Here is a 19788-nt window from a genome sequence, read left to right as displayed (position 1 = left end):
TTGACACATAAGCGTGAATACCGTATTTGCCCGAAAATAAGACAGTGTTTTTTTGCATTGAAATAAGACTGAAAAAGTGGGTGTCGTCTTATATTCGGGGTCTAGACATTATACTCATTCACGACGCTAGATGGCGCCAGATATCATTGAAGCGAATGCTGAACTCGACTTCCCAGGCTAAAGTGAACCCCTGCCACGAAAAATAAAAATAAAAATTAGCGGTAACAAGGAAAAGAGTTGAAAATAATAGAAGGGATAACAGAAAATGGAGAAACGTAGTGACAATCTGGAGAAAAGTGGGTCGAAGATCGACCAGGTTAACCGGCAGCTGAAGTTATGATGTTATTTACATTTGAAAAACCAGAAGCCATTCATTTACGAATGTGATTGCACTTTAGATTTGAATGAGGCAAAATAACATGCTCGTTCTCTCAAATATATTGTTATAATCATTTGTTTCAGATCTACTGTAATTATTTTCTGTATAAAAAATTAATTTAGTGTTCAAAAAGTCTTTTTTTCACACTTGAGTCTTGAAAAAGAGGGGGTCATCTTATAAACAGGGCCGTCTTATATTTGGGCCAATACGGTAATACATTGGAGGAATCTTTTCCTTACCTTGTTGCTCGGGGCTCCCGTGTGACACTTGTTGAAAGCTGTCCTCTCGCTTTAGCTCTTCACAAGCAGCAGTGTCGAGCGTTGCCAACTTGGAGTGGAGCTCCATTTGCAAAGCTTCACTTGGAGACGGCTCAGCTTTCATAGAAAGAGGAGAGTCTTTTGGTGCAGTGGGAAGAGATATAGCTTCCGGAGGTCCCGCTTCTTCACCGGTAGTCTTGTCAGGCATCTCGAAGGAAAATTGCGCTGAAATGGTAGACGGAGCAGTCTCGACACTTCTAATAGGTGACACAGCTTGCGTGGGCTTGTCAGCGTAAGAATAAGAAGTGGTGAGTTTCTGGCTTTCCACTTTCTCTCCTGCAGCCCGGTTAAAGTCAGAGGACAACAAGGATGAGGTCAAGTTGTCAAGGATGGAGGAAGATATGAGGTCAGATCCATTGCTCTTTCCCCAGAGGCTGCTCTTTTTTAAAGTGGAGCCTTCTGCTCCAGCATGCGAATCAACCAGAGGAAATGCGTAGGCCGCATCAGGGAGACTGCACTGGAAAGACATCGGGTCAAAGTCCAAGGAGGCCATGCCGATGTCTGGCGGGCTGAGGTCCACGTCTTCCCCGGCTGAGCGGGGGGGAGAGATTAGAGCAGGTACACAGATGGGCCCGTCATCCCCGTCGCTGTCCTCTGTGGCGCCAAGGTTGTCGTACGAATTGCAGTGCTGTCGACCGTCCAACAACTCTCCGTTAAAGGAGGCCGAAAGGGCGTCGCTGCTCGATCGCGGCCGCCGTGGACGATACACCTTGGACTCTCCTGGTGAAATAACAAAGACAAGATTCATGTGAGTGTAGGCCAGGGTATTTGAACAGTTACAATCTGACCTATTTAAAAGGCGAAATATATTCTTTAGCATCCAAAGGCCATGCATGCACTTATAGAGGCCCACACAGAAATCCATAAAAATCTAGTTAATCTCCTCGGCAGAGGTGATGATGACACTATAATGAAAAAAGTATGTTGTCATTACCTTCAACATTATGCAGCGAACTCAGTGACTCTTCGCTTTTAGCAGATCTTAATGTTGCCGTATCTCCTCGACCTCCTAAAAAAGGTTTGTGCATAAAAAGGTATGAGTATTGAGCCCAGTTTTCTAGAAATATTCCATTTTGCACAATATCAAAGAGAATGAAGGAAAGACACACCCGCAAGCGCCATTGCCTTGAGTTCATTGGGCTCACTCGGGTTCCGTTGCAGCTTGCGCTTGGACATAGAGGAAGACTTGCCCAGGTTGAAGAAAGAACGCCAGTTACCCACAGGAGACTTTTTCGATTTAACAGGAGGCCTCTTCCTGTGATTTAAAAAAAATAAAAATAAATCAAACTGTTAATTTACATATGACAGAATATGTGGGTAATCTGGCAAAATGCAAGCAAGGTAAAGAGTTTAATCTCTAAACTCTGCCTGTATAGGAATCCAAATCCAGCATGCAAGAGATTGACAATCTGGTGCAAGAGCACAAGTATTTTGAGTCGGCACTTTTCTGGGGCTTTCACTTTCGTCTACGTTGGTCTTTAAAAACACCGGTAAAGCAAATATACTAGCAAGTTAAAAAAAAAAAGCACCAGACAAGACAAACCTCTCTGTGGGAAACTCGATGACGGTGTGGAACTTGCCCTGCAGGGCAGCAGGACCTTCGCCAACCTCAATGTACTTGCTATCTTCAGTGACAGGAGAGTTGATCTGAGCCTGAGTTCTGGCCTGAGCCTCCTCCAAACTTAGAAGTTTCGTAGAGGATGAGGAAACCAACAGGGATTTGGGCCGCGACAGTGTGTTATGACCTGTGGATGGGATGTGTCCAGTCATTATTACTGTCTCAGTAGAGGCAAGAGTGAATACACGTGAAGGAATTTTGCTGGTTATACCTGCTCCCTCGCGAATTAGTGAGCTAAGTTTGGCGCTGAAGAGAACATCCACGTGGTTGAGAATGAACTCAACCACAACAGACTGGATTCGAACTTCCATGAAGGCTGCCGTGCCACTGAAGCATGCCGATTCAATCTGTTTTGATCTGGCAAAGCAAACAAACACAGTTGGCTGCAGTCAAAGTGCCAAAATTCAATAGAATAGGTTGTGGGATAAAGCTACGGCAGGGGAAAAAAATCCTTTACATTTACCGTATTGGCCCGAATATAAGACGGCCCTGATTATAAGACAACCCCCTTTTTCAAGACTCAAGTTTGAAAAATGTCTTTTTGAACAGCAAATTAATTTTTATACAGAAAATAATTGCAGTACATCTGAAACAAATGATTATAACAATATATTTGAGAGAAAAATCATGTTATTTTGCCTCATTCAAATCTTAATATCTGAACATTGAAATATGTAAACTCAAGTGCAATCACATTCGTAAATGAATGGCTTCTGGTTTTTGAAATGTAAATTAAATCACAACTTCTCCTCAGCTGCCGGTTAACCTGGTCGATCTTCGACCCACTTTTCTCCAGATTGTCACTACATTTCTCCATTTTCTGTTATCTCTTCTATTATTTTTTCCTCTTTTCATTCTTACCGCTATTTTTTATTTTTCTTCTTCGTGACAGGGGTTCACTTTGGCCTGGAGAGTCAAGTTCAGCATTTGCTTCAATTATATCTGGCGCCATCTAGCGTAGTGAATGGGTATAATGTAAATTTCCCCAATGTGGGACAAATAAAGGATATCTTATCTTAATGTCTAGACCCCGAATATAAGACGTCTTATTTCAATGCAAAAAAACACCGTCTTATATTCGGGCCAATACGGGACTTAATTTGAACATAAGCATCAGTTGCGTCTGATTAAACTTTGTGAAACAAACATGATTTCATTACTTATAATAGTTACATGGTAAGTGGTCACATTTGACTGCTTTACAAATCATGAAAGAAAATCTATCCTCTAGTAATTCAATATCTCACCTCAGCAGGTTGGGGGCCCAGACAATGGCCAGGTTCTTACTGTGCATGTTGGTGATGTAGCTGAATGCTGCCAGGCGGGAAAGGTGTCTCATGAGAAACTCCAGAGTTCTAGGTGGGCAAATACATTCATTCATTTAACTTTTCACACTGTGATATGCCAACTCATTGAATGGACTGAGCCGCGTCAACATTTTATACTCTCTCTGTATGAATCAAATTCCTGGTGAATGTCCCCTCATGTTTCAGCAACCATTTAATACATCACATTAGGCAGGAGTATGATAGAAATGAAACTTAGATGGTATTTTACATTGCTATACAAGCTTTACAATTGCCAACCTGAAGTGATATGAACGTTTCATATCGATGGTATTATCCATTCAGAAGTTGTGCTCAATGGTGTGTGAAATGTGAGAGGTGGACTCACATTTGTGAGATACTATAACTGTCATCTGGTATAGTGATTTGGATTTGCCTATTAGTTTGACAGGATGCTGCTGTTCAAACGCACTCCTTATGTTTGCCACAGGGGGGCAGCGTGCCTCTATTCTGACCTGTAATGTGGAGGAGGAAGTTGCTGGATGACGTCATGGATTTTAATAAGTCGCTCTTCATCTGTTGCGGCTGATACAGCCTCCTGCAGAGTAAACACACACACACGCACACACACACGCACGCACACACACACGCACACACACACGCGCGCGCGCGCGCGCGGACGAATGAGCCAATGTTACGCGTCATCCTCCAGTGGCAGACCAGATAAAGTTTGACTCATCAAATGGAAAAAGCTTATCCTCCAAGAAACACAGAGAGAAGTGGGGTGTAATTGTAATGTCAGTGTGTATTTTATGTTGTCTGTGTAGCATGAATTCCTTATAAAAAAAAAAAAAAAAGAGTCTAACATATAATCGACCTTTCGTGAAGCCCAGAGGAGATTCTAAGTCAGGGGTGTCCCAAGTCGGTCCTCAAGGGTCGCCGTCCTGCCTGTTTTCCAGCTCTCCAGGAGCAACATACCTGATTCAAATACTCATGATCGTTCTAATGCTGCTTCAGAGCTGGCTGATTCAGGTGTGTTGCGGCCAGGAGAGCTGGAAAACAGGCAGCACAGTGGCCCTCCAGGCCCGGAGCTGGACATTCCTGTTCTAAGTGAACTGGAAGCAATGTGGGGAATCCAAACAACTTACAGAGAATTTTTCATAGAGCTGATAGGTGAGCAGGGGGTTGGGCAGCTCTCTGAAATAGAGCTTGCACAGCGAGCCAACGCAATGGATGTCCTGTACGTAAACATCTTTGGTCAGGTCGGGGATTTGCTCCGAGTCAAACTCATGCCTAATGAGAGACAAAGATCATAAAGACAGAGGGTAAAAAAAACAAAACAACAATACTTGATTTGAACCAATGTCAGGACATGTGTAATTTGGGGGTAAATGTCCTCTGTTCAAAGTTTATTGTCCCTTAAAACCATAGTTCTCCCCCCCCCCCCCCCACACACTCTTTTAAAGGAATGTGCATGTAACATGTTTTCTGGCAAAAATAGAACTTGGCCAAACAAAAAGGAACAGGATCAATGAACTGTTCCTGGTTTGGATGCATTTTGGATACACTGTCTCATGAAACGCAAAAAAGTAAAAATAAAGTACGATAATGCGCACACCTGGCCAGAAGCATGCACAAAAACAAACATTTGTGCACAAATAGAACATTTTGTCCCTCAAAATTTTCTTAATTTTACTTGTCAGCAAAAACGTAATTTTACATTATATTTATTATATATTTATTATTTTAGCACTCTGCCGCATCTGCGAGCAGCTTAAAAGGGGTCTCTTACGTGTATGCCAAGGACTTCCAGTTCTAAGTACCGTATTTTCACGACTATAAGGCGCCATTAAAAGTCTTAAATTTTCTCCAAAATGGACAGGATGCCTTTTGATGCGGAGCGTCTTGTGTATGCGCCGAGTTCCAAAACCTGACTGACAGCAGACATGCTGTTTATATAGAGAAAAGACGGAAGTGACTGTGGACAGGCATGCGGCAAAGAACTCGGCCAATCAGTGAAGGGTGGGCGTGTATATATACATATATGGAGAGAGAGAGAAGGCAGACGTGAGAGAGGACAGGCATGCGGAGGAGAAGTCCGGCTATGAGTGCAGGGTGGGCGTTTAAGTGGACGCTAAAGGGACGCCCCAAGCAGGTACCAACACCTGTATAGAGTGTGGCTATGTGCATTGTTGCAAAACAACTTCGGTTTTGGTTTCCAAGAACCCCCGAAAATAAATTCTACAAAGAGACCTACGAAGCTCAGTTCAAACTGCAAGCCATCGGTTATGCTTTTGGCATGCGTGCCCATCTCACAGCAGCGGTGAAAAACCAAGTCAAGCAAATGAACTCTGAGCTTGCCGTTATTCCCGGAGGCTTGACTAAAGAACTCCAACCGCTCGATGGACATCGGCATCAACCGGGCGTTCAAAGTAAAGTTGCGACCGGGCGTTCAAAGTAAAGTTGCGAATGGCATTGGAGCAATGGATGATCGATGGCAAACACAACTTTACAAAGAGTGAGAGGCAGCGCTGGGCGAGTTACGCCTCAATTTGCGAATGGATTGTGGCTGCTTGGACGAACGTGTCTGCTTGCACTGTTGTTCGAGTTTTTGGCAAAGCCGGCATCATTTCTGTGGAGCCACATGGCAATGAGAGTGACTCTGACAACGAGAGGGAACGCAGCGTTTTTGATGGATTACCGGTACTTGCACAATTGTTCAATTCTGATACAGAGGATGAGGACTTTGATGGATTGCTGGAGGACTAACTACTGATATTACAATGTGCACAAAAACAGTTTTTGTTTTTCTTAAAGGTACAGTGTATAGAATTTAGTTCGATCTAATGGTGAACAAATAGAACGCAATGTCCTTAGCTCGAAGCGCGTGCCTCAACTGTGACAGAGTAAGTGCATGATATTTGTTACATATGCTGTAATCATGTTGAGGAACTACATTTGTGAAGTTTGTCTCCTACGTAGATCCGTAGCATAAAGATGGCGGCGAAACACGGCAGTCTACAGTAGGGGGAGGCATGCCCTATGTAATATAATTGCAGATTACTTTACCTACAATGACGTTAAAACAATTTAAATTAATGTGATAGAACATGCTGTTTTACATATTGTTGAAATTAATAATAGGTTTTTGAAAAAATGAACATCGGAGGGAAAAAAAACTACATATTTTTACACACAATCCCTCACCCAGGCCACTAAGCGTTAATTTACCAGTAATCTTTATATTTCCCAGTTCATTTGACTTTTTCCCCACTTGGATTGACTTCTTATTGAAGATAAAGTACTACATGTTAAAATAAAATGACCTAAATTCAGCCTATTTTCCCTGGGTCCTTATTTTCAATATAAAAAAAAATCTCACAAAATATTATTAACAAATTATGTATGTTTTAACGCGATCTCTTCAGGGGGAAAGATGCGTCAGAATCCATAGTATCCTCCAGCTTTCTGCTGGTAGAATACAGTAAACAGGAAACCACACTAATGCTCTTTGAATGACGTGCAACGTGACAGTGCTCGTGGCCAAAAAAGCAGCCCACCCCCACTGGAAATTGGACCCCGCTAAGTGATCCATCCCACAACATACACAAGCACATTCCAGTCATGTAATATATATATATTTACATGTAAGCAGAAGAGCGACACCACAGCAACACATGAAGAACAAGCTCCCAAATGTGTGTGACTTCATCATATATATAAACGGGGTCCATGATGCTCCTACCGCAATTTCTGGATATTCGAAGCTATGCCAGAGAGGCGGTAGATGCCATCCACCACACCGTGCTTCTCGATGAATTCGGTGCAGCTCTTGAGGACCTGAGGAACTGCAGACAGTGGAAAAAAAAAAAAGCATGTCATCACACACTTACACATTCTGTCAATATTTGTCTAGTGTTCGCTGAGCGCTGCAAGTTCAAAGATGGTGCGTGTTGTGTTGTGTTCAAAATTAATTTGGGAAACTGTTTTGATCGAGAGGCTGTAGGCTGTATGTTTTGACGAATAAAGGATATCTTATCTTTAGGTAGGAATAGTGCTTTCACGGCCCAGGGTAAACCCATTTGAATTTGCTATTTTGTTTTTCTGTGTCAATATTGCAGATAAGGTATATAAAGGTTCCCAGCCTACCGCAGCTTAAAGAGTCAAGGATGGCACTTGCCCCTCTGAAAAATTCCACACACAGCAAGACAGATGAGTCGAGGTGGGGGAGTAAATATTTTTAGGCGAACTAACTGACATTTGACAGCACAACAGGGAGAACGATGGGGATGAACAAGCCCACTCATTTCATGGGGAATGATCTTTTTTTTCATCTTTGAAAAAAAATCTAACATCAAGCTCAACACAATCTGTGTTACATACATTTTTGAGGAAAGTCAGACTCAGATTTACATTCAAGGAATGTCACGTACTTTCTTTTGTCTTTAGCATGTCCGGATGTTAGCATTTGTCACAACAGAGAAGGCGAATATGGTATCTGTTGTGTTACAGGGGTGAAGGATCAACAGCAACGGCAAACTGTGATTTATGACCACATGACTGTGTGGTACGTACCAGGAAGCCGAGTCAATGGATTGTCGTCATGGCCTGAAATGTATTTTATCCGGTGACCAAGTGGCAACCGAGTACCAGCCAAATCATTACAGCAGTGCAATTGCAAATTGGATTCAACACAACAACGGCTGCCACAGTGTGTGTGTGTATATATTTATATACAGTGTTTTCTCACCTGTGACATAATTTTCCTTCCTAATCAAAGTACCTGTAAGTTGACCAATAACTAAGATACCCTAACAGTATCAGTTCCCTGCTATACTGACAGGTAATCAAAGTACAAGTCAGGTTCTGTATGATGCAATCCTATGAAGATTATTGACGATGATGATGATTATTACTCAGAATTCAGCAGAGAAAAACGGTACTGACCAGCCCACTCCAATGAGAATTGGTCTTCTGAATATTCGATCACTCCCTTCTATAGCCTTGCTTAATATAAAATGAAATGATTTTTTTTTTTTTTGTTACCATTCAATAAAACATAGGTCAACAACCTTTTGGAAACTGAGAGCTACATCTTGGGAACTGATAACACAAACGGCCATTCATCCACAGCCCTAGTCCTGAAATAAAAACATTTGCTCAAATTATTTGGGGGGTAAATCATTGTTGCTGAGCTAACTAGCTTGCCTCCGCGAAGGCGATGGTTTGGTCATGCACAACAGCACTGACCATTCAACTATACAGTACAGTGGTACCTCTACTTACAAAATTAATTGGTTCTGGAAGAAAGTTCTTAACGAGAACATTTTGTAAGTAGAGATGCGCTTTCTATGTAAATGCCCTCATTCGTTCCAAGTCCCCCGCCCCCCAAAAGAAAATTCAGACATAAAGCATAAAACTGCATCAAAATATGTAACAAATACATGTTACAATTAGATTATTGTGCAATAAATGAGAATTGTGAAAAATTCAATAAACAAAGAAGCGAGTCAAGAATAAAAATGGTCACTTAACTTTTAACCGCATCGTCATCGTTTTTTGCCCTCTTTAGTTGATGTTCGCTCTCAAAAGTGGTTTTTGCCTGCCGTTTTGTAAAGAACTGAACCAAGGACGTTTGCGTTTGTTTGCTTTTAACAATCCTTCGAAAATGTCCAAGGCCAACATCAGCATAGTGAGCGATCGCCGGACTGGTGAGCACTTTTTCTGGGTGATTCACATTTATGTAAAACTATCGGAACTCCTCATGGCCCGAGGGGCGAATGACGAGGAGGCTGCATCGACACATATCTATTTATCTATCTACATACATAGACACAGACGGTAAAGTCCCTCTTAGCCAATGGGATGCCAGGATGATGCTTGGTCATAGCCAATGGCAGAGCAGCTCTAAGTATGTTGCGTTCAGGAAATTCGGAGCTGCGAGTAGCAGCCCATACTGTATTTTTACCTTTCGTATCTTGAAATTTCTTTCATAACTAGGGGCAATATTTTCCTGTTGAGGCGTTTCGTAACTTGAAAATTTCAGATGAAGACGCTCGTAAGTAGAGGTACCACTCGACAATGAATGATAGGTTTGATCACACTTTTGCAGAACTGACGGCGAACAAAACAAAATCAACGATATGTTTTCGAATGGCACTCTCACCATCATGTCCAGAGTTCAGGAGGTGCTCCCCCAGGTCGCAGCCAAAGACCCTCTCCCGGAGGATGCCCCGCTGCTTCAGCTTCTGCTTGGTGGGCCTGGACTTCATGAAGGAGCGCAAGAAGGTGATCAGCTTGCCATGCTTCTTCGACACTGAAGATGGAAAGTAGGAAGGACAGATATGAGAACCGCTAACATCAAGTGCAGAAGCTCAATTTTTACTCCTACATTGTGAAATCCTACGCAAGCAGCTTAGTTCTCTCTTTTGCTTAATTTTGGCTTGATTCTAATGCAACCCCTTCTTTTAGGCAAATGATGTCACCATAAAGTCACAACTTTAGTAGGGCGTTGGACTATTATAACTTCCGAACGAAACCACAGAAAACAATACAAAAACATAAAAGGACCAACCGCCTCTCACCACACCCCCAAAGTAAAATGATATTCACTTTTAACCACAGCACAGTCGTTTCTAATCAAATGGTATATTTCAAACGCAGTCATAAATCTTTGACATGTGGCAGTCTGGTGCAGGGTGGGGATCCAGATGATGATAGCTAAGGAAATTAGAGCCTGCCGCCCTGGCATTTGAATATAAAGCAGATAAAATCCAGACAGGATAGAGCTCAACAGGAGTTGTAGCCTAAGGACCACTGGCAGGTTTAAGTTGCAGCTTGCGTGTGACAAATTTTTTCCCCACTGAGGCTTGGCTATGATGAGTAGGGGAGGTTGCGGGGGGACGAGGACACGAGGCCAAGCATCACAGCAGAAAACAATTATCCACGTAATGGCAAATGTTCATTCTTTTCCCTGCTTCAACCCAAAAGCCAGAGCCCTGTCAATGTAATCAGAGAGAGACTTTTCAGAGGAAGCAGTTGGGCAGGAAAATTCCAGCTCCATAGAAACGCATCAGTGATGTTTCAGAGCGACTCCACAGAGACAAAGAAAAGGCTGGAGCCTGAGTTATCTGATACAACTACTAGGTGCCACCTTGCCCTGAATACAAAAATCAACATAATCGTCTTAAATGGGCTAGGTCTATTCACTGGCCGAAACCCCCTCTGGATTCAACAGTTGTACACACCCAGTTACTGTCGGTGCCCGAGTGGGAAACGAACAGCTCTCCTTGGAAAGGTTTGTGTAGCAAATATCTGACTGTCAATTCACCAAAAAGGAAAATATCTTAATAATGAATGCTTCCGCAAAAATGAATGAAGACAGACCATACTGGGGTTTTCTTTAAGTGCAAATGTCTATTTTGTTTTGATTCATTACAATCTTGTGATAAAGGCCATGGAACAAGTACACACACACAGAAACCCAAAAAACAATACTGTTTACCAGAATTAAGGAGTAATGGAATACATGTACTGGGTTTATGTATTCGTGGTACAAAAAAAACGACAAAAAAAACAAAATAACTAGCAACTACATTGGAATACATTTTTACAGTAACCCTCCCAACCCTGGTGTTTATACACACACACACAAACACAACATTAACATTTCCTGTCTGCACATTGCAAAAACAGTGTGTAAACAACAGCACAGTTGGAATATAACAACTGACTCGTTTCCATTTTTTGTGATGCCATTTTCGTGTGATAATGCCGTGTGGTTCTGTTTTGCTCTCCTCTGGCTTGTTAAAGATGTGTTTTCTGCTTATATGTTTAGATACAATGCACAGTGGAATCTTTTCTGTTGCCTTGTTTTCAAATTTGATGATTTTCATGCAGAATTTCAATGTTTAGTGCACACACGGCGGGATAACTCATCTTTGACTGCCTAAAAAGTGTTGAAAGCTCGCCGGCACATTTATATCAACCTATACTGCATATAACTTTGAGGTATATGGGGAAATGAAGAAATTTCATAAAATGTGTGTACTGCGGAAGCAAATTACACAGTACAGTATAATTTTGTAGTCTAAATAGGTTTGGGGGGGGGGGTCCGCTGGGGAGCATTTGGGTCCGCTTTTTGCACCCTTTGATATGTCATAATTTCCTTAATTCTTAAGATATTTACAAAACTGAAATACTGTTTTGCTCTCCTTGACATGAGTGAATTGTCACATACCTAAGCACCGAATAGCAGCCACTGACCTTATTTGAACAAAAGCGGCCAAGTGTCCAATAACACCCTTCCCGATTTTTAAAGGATCACTGACAATCAATGGGGACTCAACACTAATTTTGGTCATTATTTCCTGTTTTAATTATGCATTTAACAAAGCGGCGAGCCTCATTGTGTTGCGGTGTACTGCAACAAAAACGAAGTATTCCCTTCCATCAACAGATTTCAGCGCACAAAAACACATGATGGCATCAGGAGTAATTTAATATTTAACATTCCGAGAGCTAAAACGGCGTTCACACACCACTAAATCCCTGTGACCTAGTTACTAGATTGACTGGGAACTTTGTGGTAGAAAATGATGAACCGTAATGTAAAGATAAAATACTGTAAACGATTTAGATTGCACTGTGCAACTCGAAACTTCAATCGTGATTATACATTTCTTTGTAGGTGAAAGAAACGGACAGTAATTACATTTTGGGATCAACAGTAAATAGAAAGAAGGTATTGACCAAATTTCCCATCGACAGCAAGACGATTCATTCGAACACTCCAAGGTTCAAATCGGCCACTTCTTTCGCCAAACAAACAGTTAATTACAAGGACGTAGTACTCTGAAAATCACATTTAGGGACGACTGTGATACTTACTGTCATATACTGGTATAATTCAACTATAACTTCTTACCTTAGATGGACACGACAGGACTAAACTCGCCTTGGGACTCTATCTATAACCGAATAAAGTCCAACCCCATGCTCGTCTTTTTCTTCCACGGGCGTAAAACTGTACAAGAGTGGACCAATCCTAAATTAGGAAACTAGTTGTAGATGTTGAAAAAGAAATACAACTGGTACAACAAAAGACAAACGGAGAGCACGGTGTCCTATTTGCTCTGTCAGCTAATATCTTTTCACTCACGCGTGCTACTCCAAGACGTGCGCGCGCCTGCGCTGAGGAATTAGTTTACTTGCCAACTCGTGCTGCCTTCAAGTGCTTCAACAAAAATGGAACATTTGAGATCAGTATTCTTCGGGGATACGACATGGAAAAAAACGTTTCGCAGTTTTTAACTATAACACAATCGCATATGACAAAGTGCCCATCTTGTTTTTATCGGCCACATAGTCGTGGTAATGGTTGACTGCGTGGGTTATAACACAGTACTATACTTAACCGATTGAAAATATGGCCGAGGAGTTTGATATGAGAGCTCCAAAAGGAACTTGTTCAAAAGTAGGTAAAAATGATAAATGCGTGCAATCGAACCTCCCTGCAGTGAGCTATAAATAGATTACGTTCACTTAGCGCTTTGTTTGCAGGCGATTGTTGAATGTAGTGGTACTCCAATGTTTCCTATTGAAGCGCTCGATACCGAGAGCACAAAAAACCCTATCTCTCTCTCTCTCACTCTCTATACAGTATATGTATATACACATACACTTGGACGGTTTCACCATATTCATGCAAAGATAATTTGTTGAAAAACAGGTACAATTTACCAATGTAGAAAATTACCTCTAGATGGTGAACAATGGCCGTCCTGTGATATATGGTTAAATTTCAGGATCATATGAACACTGCAATTTATTCGCTGTAGGCTTTGCAAAATATTAAAATGCCTGGCAGCTGAACCATGCGCCTTTCAAATCGTGCAGAGTCAGGCACAAGAATACACTAAAGAAATAATGCATGCAACTCTGTCTAGCTTTGAAATCAAGATGGCGCCCGAGTAGGCAGCCGTCAGCAAGTGCTCTCTTGAGCCTTGCTTTTTTTTTTGTTGTTCTTGTGTTTCTTTTGTCACTTTTTGTTTGTTGTTACGTCGTGTGGACTTGATGTGGACCTTTTTTCAGCATTTTTTGGCCACAACATTCATCAAGGAGGAGACTCTGTGCTTGGTGGTTGCGCCTTCTCGGCAGCATGGGTATACCAGCACTGTTTTTGACTGGAGGAATGTCGGCGCCATTTGACTGTCGTTGCTGGACAGTCCCGGGGCGCTTGTGTCTTGCGCCTGTAATGGGCAGCATTTTTCACAGCCCCGCTTTGTTCAGCGGAGAGATCGGTGCTGTTGAACGGTCTGCGGCTGGATGGATGGAGGTCTTGAGGAGCCGACGATGAGAAGAAAGGAGCGTTGGCGCGGAGTGCTGATGCAGATTTGGAGCTGGTAGTCGCGGCTTGGAGTTTGAAGCGGATTACGTGGGACAGGAGAAGTGAACTAATCTCTTTTCGTCAATGGATGCTACAGCTTTGTGTTTGCTTTCAAAACTTAGCTTGTAGCAGACGTGTGCACATTTTCAGCATGACATCTCTGATCCACTGGAGAAAGGACACTTTGATCCTCTCCTCTTTCATCTATAACTGCTTCAGACAACAAAGTGTATGCAGAAAAGTGGTGAAGATTGCACGACTGTCTCTGTCCTATGTGTTGTGTTGTTATTTTTGTTATTTTTTTACTTCAAAATGGCGCCGCGAGAGTGGCTGCCTTTCCAGCAGCTCCTATTTTTTTGTTGTTCTACTTCTTCCTTTCATAACTTTGCTGCTGTGAATCTGGAATTTCTCCATTGTGAGACTAATAAAGGTTTTCTTCTTCTTCTTTTCTTCTAGCTATGTACTGGAAATCTATTTTATTTATTAAGCGTGACCAATAAAACTGGAAACCATGTTCGACACTGGGGCTGCCAGATAGAGTTGTCGCGATTAGTCGATGAATCAAATCATTTGGAAATCACTGCGTAGTGCAGCAGCAAGTAGTTAAAATAACATTCATTGGTTAACATCTTAAATTCTTTCAGGTATGTACAAAGTAATAATAAAGACAAGTTAGATGATTGTAAATTCAAAGTGTACAGCTCATGCGAGGAGTCCTGACATGTTTATAAATGACGGCACAATGTAAATTCAAGATGATACTGTGGCCTTAATCGGTGATATTGGTAAAAATAAATAACACCTTGAAAAATTATGAGAAACATATTTTGCTGAAAAAATGTGAAAACCTGTAACCATTGTAAATAGCACAGCCACCTTCTCCTGCATATATGAAGTTGTATATATGCTTATCTATATCTATATCTTATATTTATATTGCATTCTATACTGTGTACAGTTCTTTTTCTGAAACATTTACTTGTACATGAAACACTTTGCTTTTTTCTTTTCTAACCCCCAATTCTGCTGCTGTAGACTGCAAATTTCCCCAGCATGGGACAAATAAAGGTTATTTTATCTTATCTTATAAGAAGTCCAACAGGTTTGGTTTATGTGAAGAAGATATACAGTGATCTGACCAACGTGAACAGTCTCTGCACCTCGTCTTTGTACATATGTACGTACCCCACAATGTCGACGAAACGTTCTGCACCGGCAAAGGCACCCGAGGACGCGCTCAAGCAATATTTAACAGTACAGTATTTCCAAAAAACTATTATAGTTATTTGTTGAAAACGTTTTTTTTTGTGCTTGCTTTGGCCTGAAAACAGGTTTTGGTCTTTGGTTTCATTGTATACATAGTTCAGTATTGTATAATAACTGTAAAAAACGAAGCTCACTACTTCACGAATTTTACCTATCACTGGTTCTTTTTGGAACGTAACCCCCGCGATAAATGAGGGATTACTGTCGTATAGTACCCTTAAATTCCTGACCAGTTTACCCCATAATAATGCTTGAAGACTTCTAACTACAAATACAGTACCATATAAGGCGCACGAAAACTCTTCCATTTTCTTAAAAGCTCACGGCGCGCCTTAAAATCCGGTGCATCTTTTGTATGGTCATTATGGTAATATGTTGATTCCAAGATGGTTATAACTTGCTGTGTCGCTGCTTTTTTAAATAAGTTTTTGTTGCAGCTCCGAATAAAGGAGAGCTGTGGTGTTAATTTTTAAAAACAGTCTCAACAAATACAAGTACGTCTTTGTCTGTCTCCGTGCCTTTTTCCATTCGACTCGAGAGGCGTTCAAGACTGCCTCTTACTTCCACGACAGCTCCGAATAAAGGAGAGCTGTGGTGTTAATTTTTAAAAACAGTCTCAACAAATACAAGTACGTCTTTGTCTGTCTCCGTGCCTTTTTCCATTCGACTCGAGAGGCGTTCAAGACTGCCTCTTACTTCCACGAAACTAAACAAAAATGGAAAATAATACATAAAAACTGAAAAGCAAGCGAGGATATCACAAAATAAATTCTATAGCCCCGCCCCTACATAATTTATATTGTGATTTCATCATTTGTGAATACACAACAAAGGAATAAATAACTACGACTGACACTTGTGTCATTTTGACTTCAAGATGGCGGCGCGAGTGGCTGCCTTTCCAGTAGCTCCTATTTATTTTGTTCTTTTACTTCTTGCTCTCATAACTTTGCTGCTGTGAAGTGGGAATTTCTCCTTTGTGAGACTATTAAAGGTTTTCTTATCTTATCCGATCGTACTGTTGGCGCTACGATAAGGGAAATGTCAATGGTTTTTTTGGAGGGGGTCATGAACACCTCTCGAGTTGACCGGAAGAAAAGAGGCACGGAGACAGACAAAGACGTATCTGTATTTGTTGAAAAAAGGAGAGCTGTGGTTGTGGGTTTATTTATTTATTTTTTTTAAATGCAGACTTTATTAATGGTTTTCACAGTCTCAACAAATACAGGTACTGTACGTCTTTGTCCTTCTCCGTGCCTTCTTCCGTTCCACTCGAGAGGCGTTCATGGCCGCCTCCGAAAAACATAAATTAATTATTACTTCAAATGAAACCACAAAGAAAATCAAGCGAGGAAATCACAAAATAAATTCTGTAGGGTGTGATATAGAATTTATTTTGTGATTTTTGTGACAAAATAAATTCTGTAGGGTGGGATATAGAATTTATTTTGTGATTTCCTCGCTTGTGAATTCAGTACACAACAAAGGAATAAATAAACACTTCTGAGACAGTCCAGTCTCCTCCAATTTATTGACATCTGAACGTTCTGTTGCAGCTACGCTCAAGGAAATGCCAAAATAAATTCTGTCGGGGGGCTACAGAATTTATTTTGTGATTTTCAGTTTTGATGCATTACTGTATTTTCAATGTTCGTTGATTCATTGAAGTGATCGTTAATTTACCTTTTTTTGGAGGTGGTCATGAATGCCTCTCGAGTCTAACGGAAGAAGAGAAGGCACGGAGACGGACAAAGACATACCTGTAGCTTCATCTAGTGGATGCATTGTAGATTGCGCCTTATAGTCCAGTGTGCCTTTTAGTGTGGAAAATATGGTACTTTAATTGTACACATTTTTACTGTCTTTCAACTTTCTCTGACATTGAAGCCCCACTGCTTCTCAAGAATTCCTGTCATTCCTGAAATTAGTTGTGCAGGATTTATGTTGAGTAAAGCTAATTTGATTTGTCGATGGTCGAGGACCATGAGACTGCAGTCGGACGCTTCCACTTCATGTGACTTCAAATTGACATTCACGTCCTTTGAAATGATTTCATGTCCTTGTTTGTCATTTTCTTTTAATGGAAGGCAATGTTGGTCATCTGTGACCAAATTTATGGCTTTTGTTTCGTGGTTCAGAATTCCAACAAATCTGCCAAACAATAATGGCCAAGTATGGACCACAACTTTGTACAATCAGCACAAAAATGACAATACTCCTCATTCACAGCTTATGCGTATGATGCGTACTGTACACCAATAAACGGCGTGAGCTAGATCAAATTCTGATATTAAAAAAAAGGATGAATTCAATTGGAATTCCTCATTCCTTTTCAGAATGGAAGAACATCAAGCTTTTCAGCATGTGGTAAACTTGTCAGCGAGAGTCAGCATGCAAGGCACATTGTAAGCACAGTACGGGAGAGGGGTGGAGTTGACCTTTGATACAAGTGCTCACCGCATCACCTACAGGACAAATGGGGCGAGAAGCCCTCTGCTATGTTGCCCAACACCACATTACAGAATGAGTTGAGTGCAATGTGATGTGAAAAATCCCACCATATAATAATGGGGAAAAAAACCCTCCCAGCTTTGACATATGCAGCAAGTTAAGAACCACCAGCACCAGCTTCCACCAAACTTCAGTCGTTAAAATGAATCATGTGGAGAGACAAGTTACACAAGGGACCTCGAGAATTTCACAGCTCAGAGTTGGAGCACCAGGAAATGAGCCGGGATCCTTGGGAACTGCAGGAACAAATCAGTCTCTCACACGTTCTCTATTCAATGACTTCCTCCCTCGTTCGCATGAGCAGCTGTTTGAGCTCACTCAGTTTATGCTCAAGCAGCTGCCCAAATCACAGGTCCCCAGACATGACAATAGGCGTAGAAATGAAGGGGTTGCTCCACATCTGGGTCAGCAACTGGCATGTCAAAAGAAGGCTCATTTGCATCATCAAATGAGTGGCAACTAAAACCTGTTTGCCTTGTGAGGATGGTAAAGTTTCCATCATCACACTTGGGCAATTGTTAGTAAAGCGCAAACTGAACCTCGGAAGAGAGAGTAATTTTTTTTTTCAAAACTTGTAGATCCCTACAGGAATGTGCTCTTTTCGTCGCCATGGAGAGGGAAACAGCGATTCATACGATTGCAGAACAAAGCTTACCACTCAATGGATGGGTTTACAGCCGCTTCCCTCCCTGCCCCCCTCCCTTGCTGTGAAAGGATTAAATAAATCATGGCTAGTCAGGACCCAGGACCACGACACTCCTACCACCATCTTTCAGTTTCGACCAAACAGACAAACAGCTGGACCTCATCCAGACACAGGATACGTTGAGGAGCTTTTAGGAATGCTCCAGTAACCTGGCTCACCCCTGAAGTAATTTGCATACATCTTTAGGGGACCAAGACAGAGAACTGAAAGTTGGGAACAGAAGATGGTTCTCTCCCGTGAATACCGATTTCAAAGTAGAGACGCATTTACTATATTCAGCAACATTCGGGTTTTCCTCTCTTATATGCAAATTGCATTTGATAATTCCCTGGAAGAATTATTCTGACAAACCTAAAATATATAGTATGCATAAAAGATGTCTATTTTCTCATGGTCTTACATATACCATTATTATGTGACAACCATATGGGATGAAGAGTTTAAGTGTTTAATTTTCCAAAATTTTTTGGAGGGTCACAAACATTTATTGGTATCATTAGGTTGAATTCTGTTGCGGTGGAACTTCCAATTTTGAACCTAAAGATTGTACAATTTAAATTGAACTAGCATTTCTATGTGCTCACTCACTATAATTTAGATTGAACCATCATTGTGTATAACACTAAGTAAGAGAGGTGCATTAAATCAGACTTGGCAAATTAGGCATGCGGTCAGCTGTTTGGTACACACATCTCTGTCAGGGCTTCTCAGTATAATTTGAGCACAATAATGAAAAAAAGAGGAATGAGTTGCACTTACTTACACGAAGGAGCGTGTACAGTCAGCACTTAAAAGGGTAAATGTACCGTACACGTCTTCTTTTTAAAATGATTGTACTACTTTTACACTTATGTAACACTTATGTTGAAATAGCAACTCAACTAACAAAAAAAAAATCAATAAAGGGTTTATGATCGAGAAAGTTTGACTCTATACCAGATTAATGAGATGTAGAGCAGTGCCTTGAGATATGAGTGCCTTGACCTGAAAAAATTTCAAGACACGAGACATCACTTGACCAATTTTTTTTGTTTTTGTGATGTGACATGAGCAAATTTGAGATACAAGTGCACTTCCGAAACACACTGCTACAAGGCGGCCACACCCAGTCACCATCAATTCACATTGGTTTCTTTAAAGCGGAAGGACAATATCAGCTGGAGGCTGTATACAGTTGATGGTGCCGTAAAGATGGTTTGCTAACTGCCAATAGACCCCACACAAGAAGAAGAAGGAAAGCCAATTCATTAGGTATAGTCATGTTTTGTGTTTGTGTTATCCATGTTTGAAAGTTATGTGGAGAGGAAATGTTATCACT

The 19788-nt window shown here is 41.2% G+C and overlaps 1 protein-coding gene across 7 annotated transcripts in view; it reads right to left on the bottom strand.

The window, feature by feature from the left end:
• Nucleotides 1-19788, bottom strand: part of arhgap32b (Rho GTPase activating protein 32b) — a 115275-nt gene that overhangs the window by 5042 nt on the left and 90445 nt on the right. For 6 of the 7 annotated variants that reach the window (XM_052046205.1, XM_052046208.1, XM_052046209.1 and 3 more), the window contains 10 exons: nt 9767-9916; nt 7346-7448; nt 4749-4893; nt 4116-4198; nt 3562-3669; nt 2526-2671; nt 2240-2441; nt 1806-1951; nt 1631-1705; nt 619-1416 (listed from right to left, as the gene is read on the bottom strand). In XM_052046205.1, coding sequence (XP_051902165.1) covers nt 619-1416; nt 1631-1705; nt 1806-1951; nt 2240-2441; nt 2526-2671; nt 3562-3669; nt 4116-4198; nt 4749-4893; nt 7346-7448; nt 9767-9916 — 1956 coding nt within the window. Of the gene's footprint in view, nt 1-618; nt 1417-1630; nt 1706-1805; nt 1952-2239; nt 2442-2525; nt 2672-3561; nt 3670-4115; nt 4199-4748; nt 4894-7345; nt 7449-9766; nt 9917-12526; nt 12879-19788 lie in introns of those variants that run through there. The other variant, XM_052046211.1, reaches the window with a different exon arrangement.

This window comes from Hippocampus zosterae, chromosome 16, assembly GCF_025434085.1.
Source record: "Hippocampus zosterae strain Florida chromosome 16, ASM2543408v3, whole genome shotgun sequence".
Taxonomy (NCBI): domain Eukaryota; kingdom Metazoa; phylum Chordata; class Actinopteri; order Syngnathiformes; family Syngnathidae; genus Hippocampus; species Hippocampus zosterae.
The sequence above is the reverse complement of the archived record's forward strand: the minus strand, read 5'-3'. Positions and strand labels throughout refer to the sequence as shown.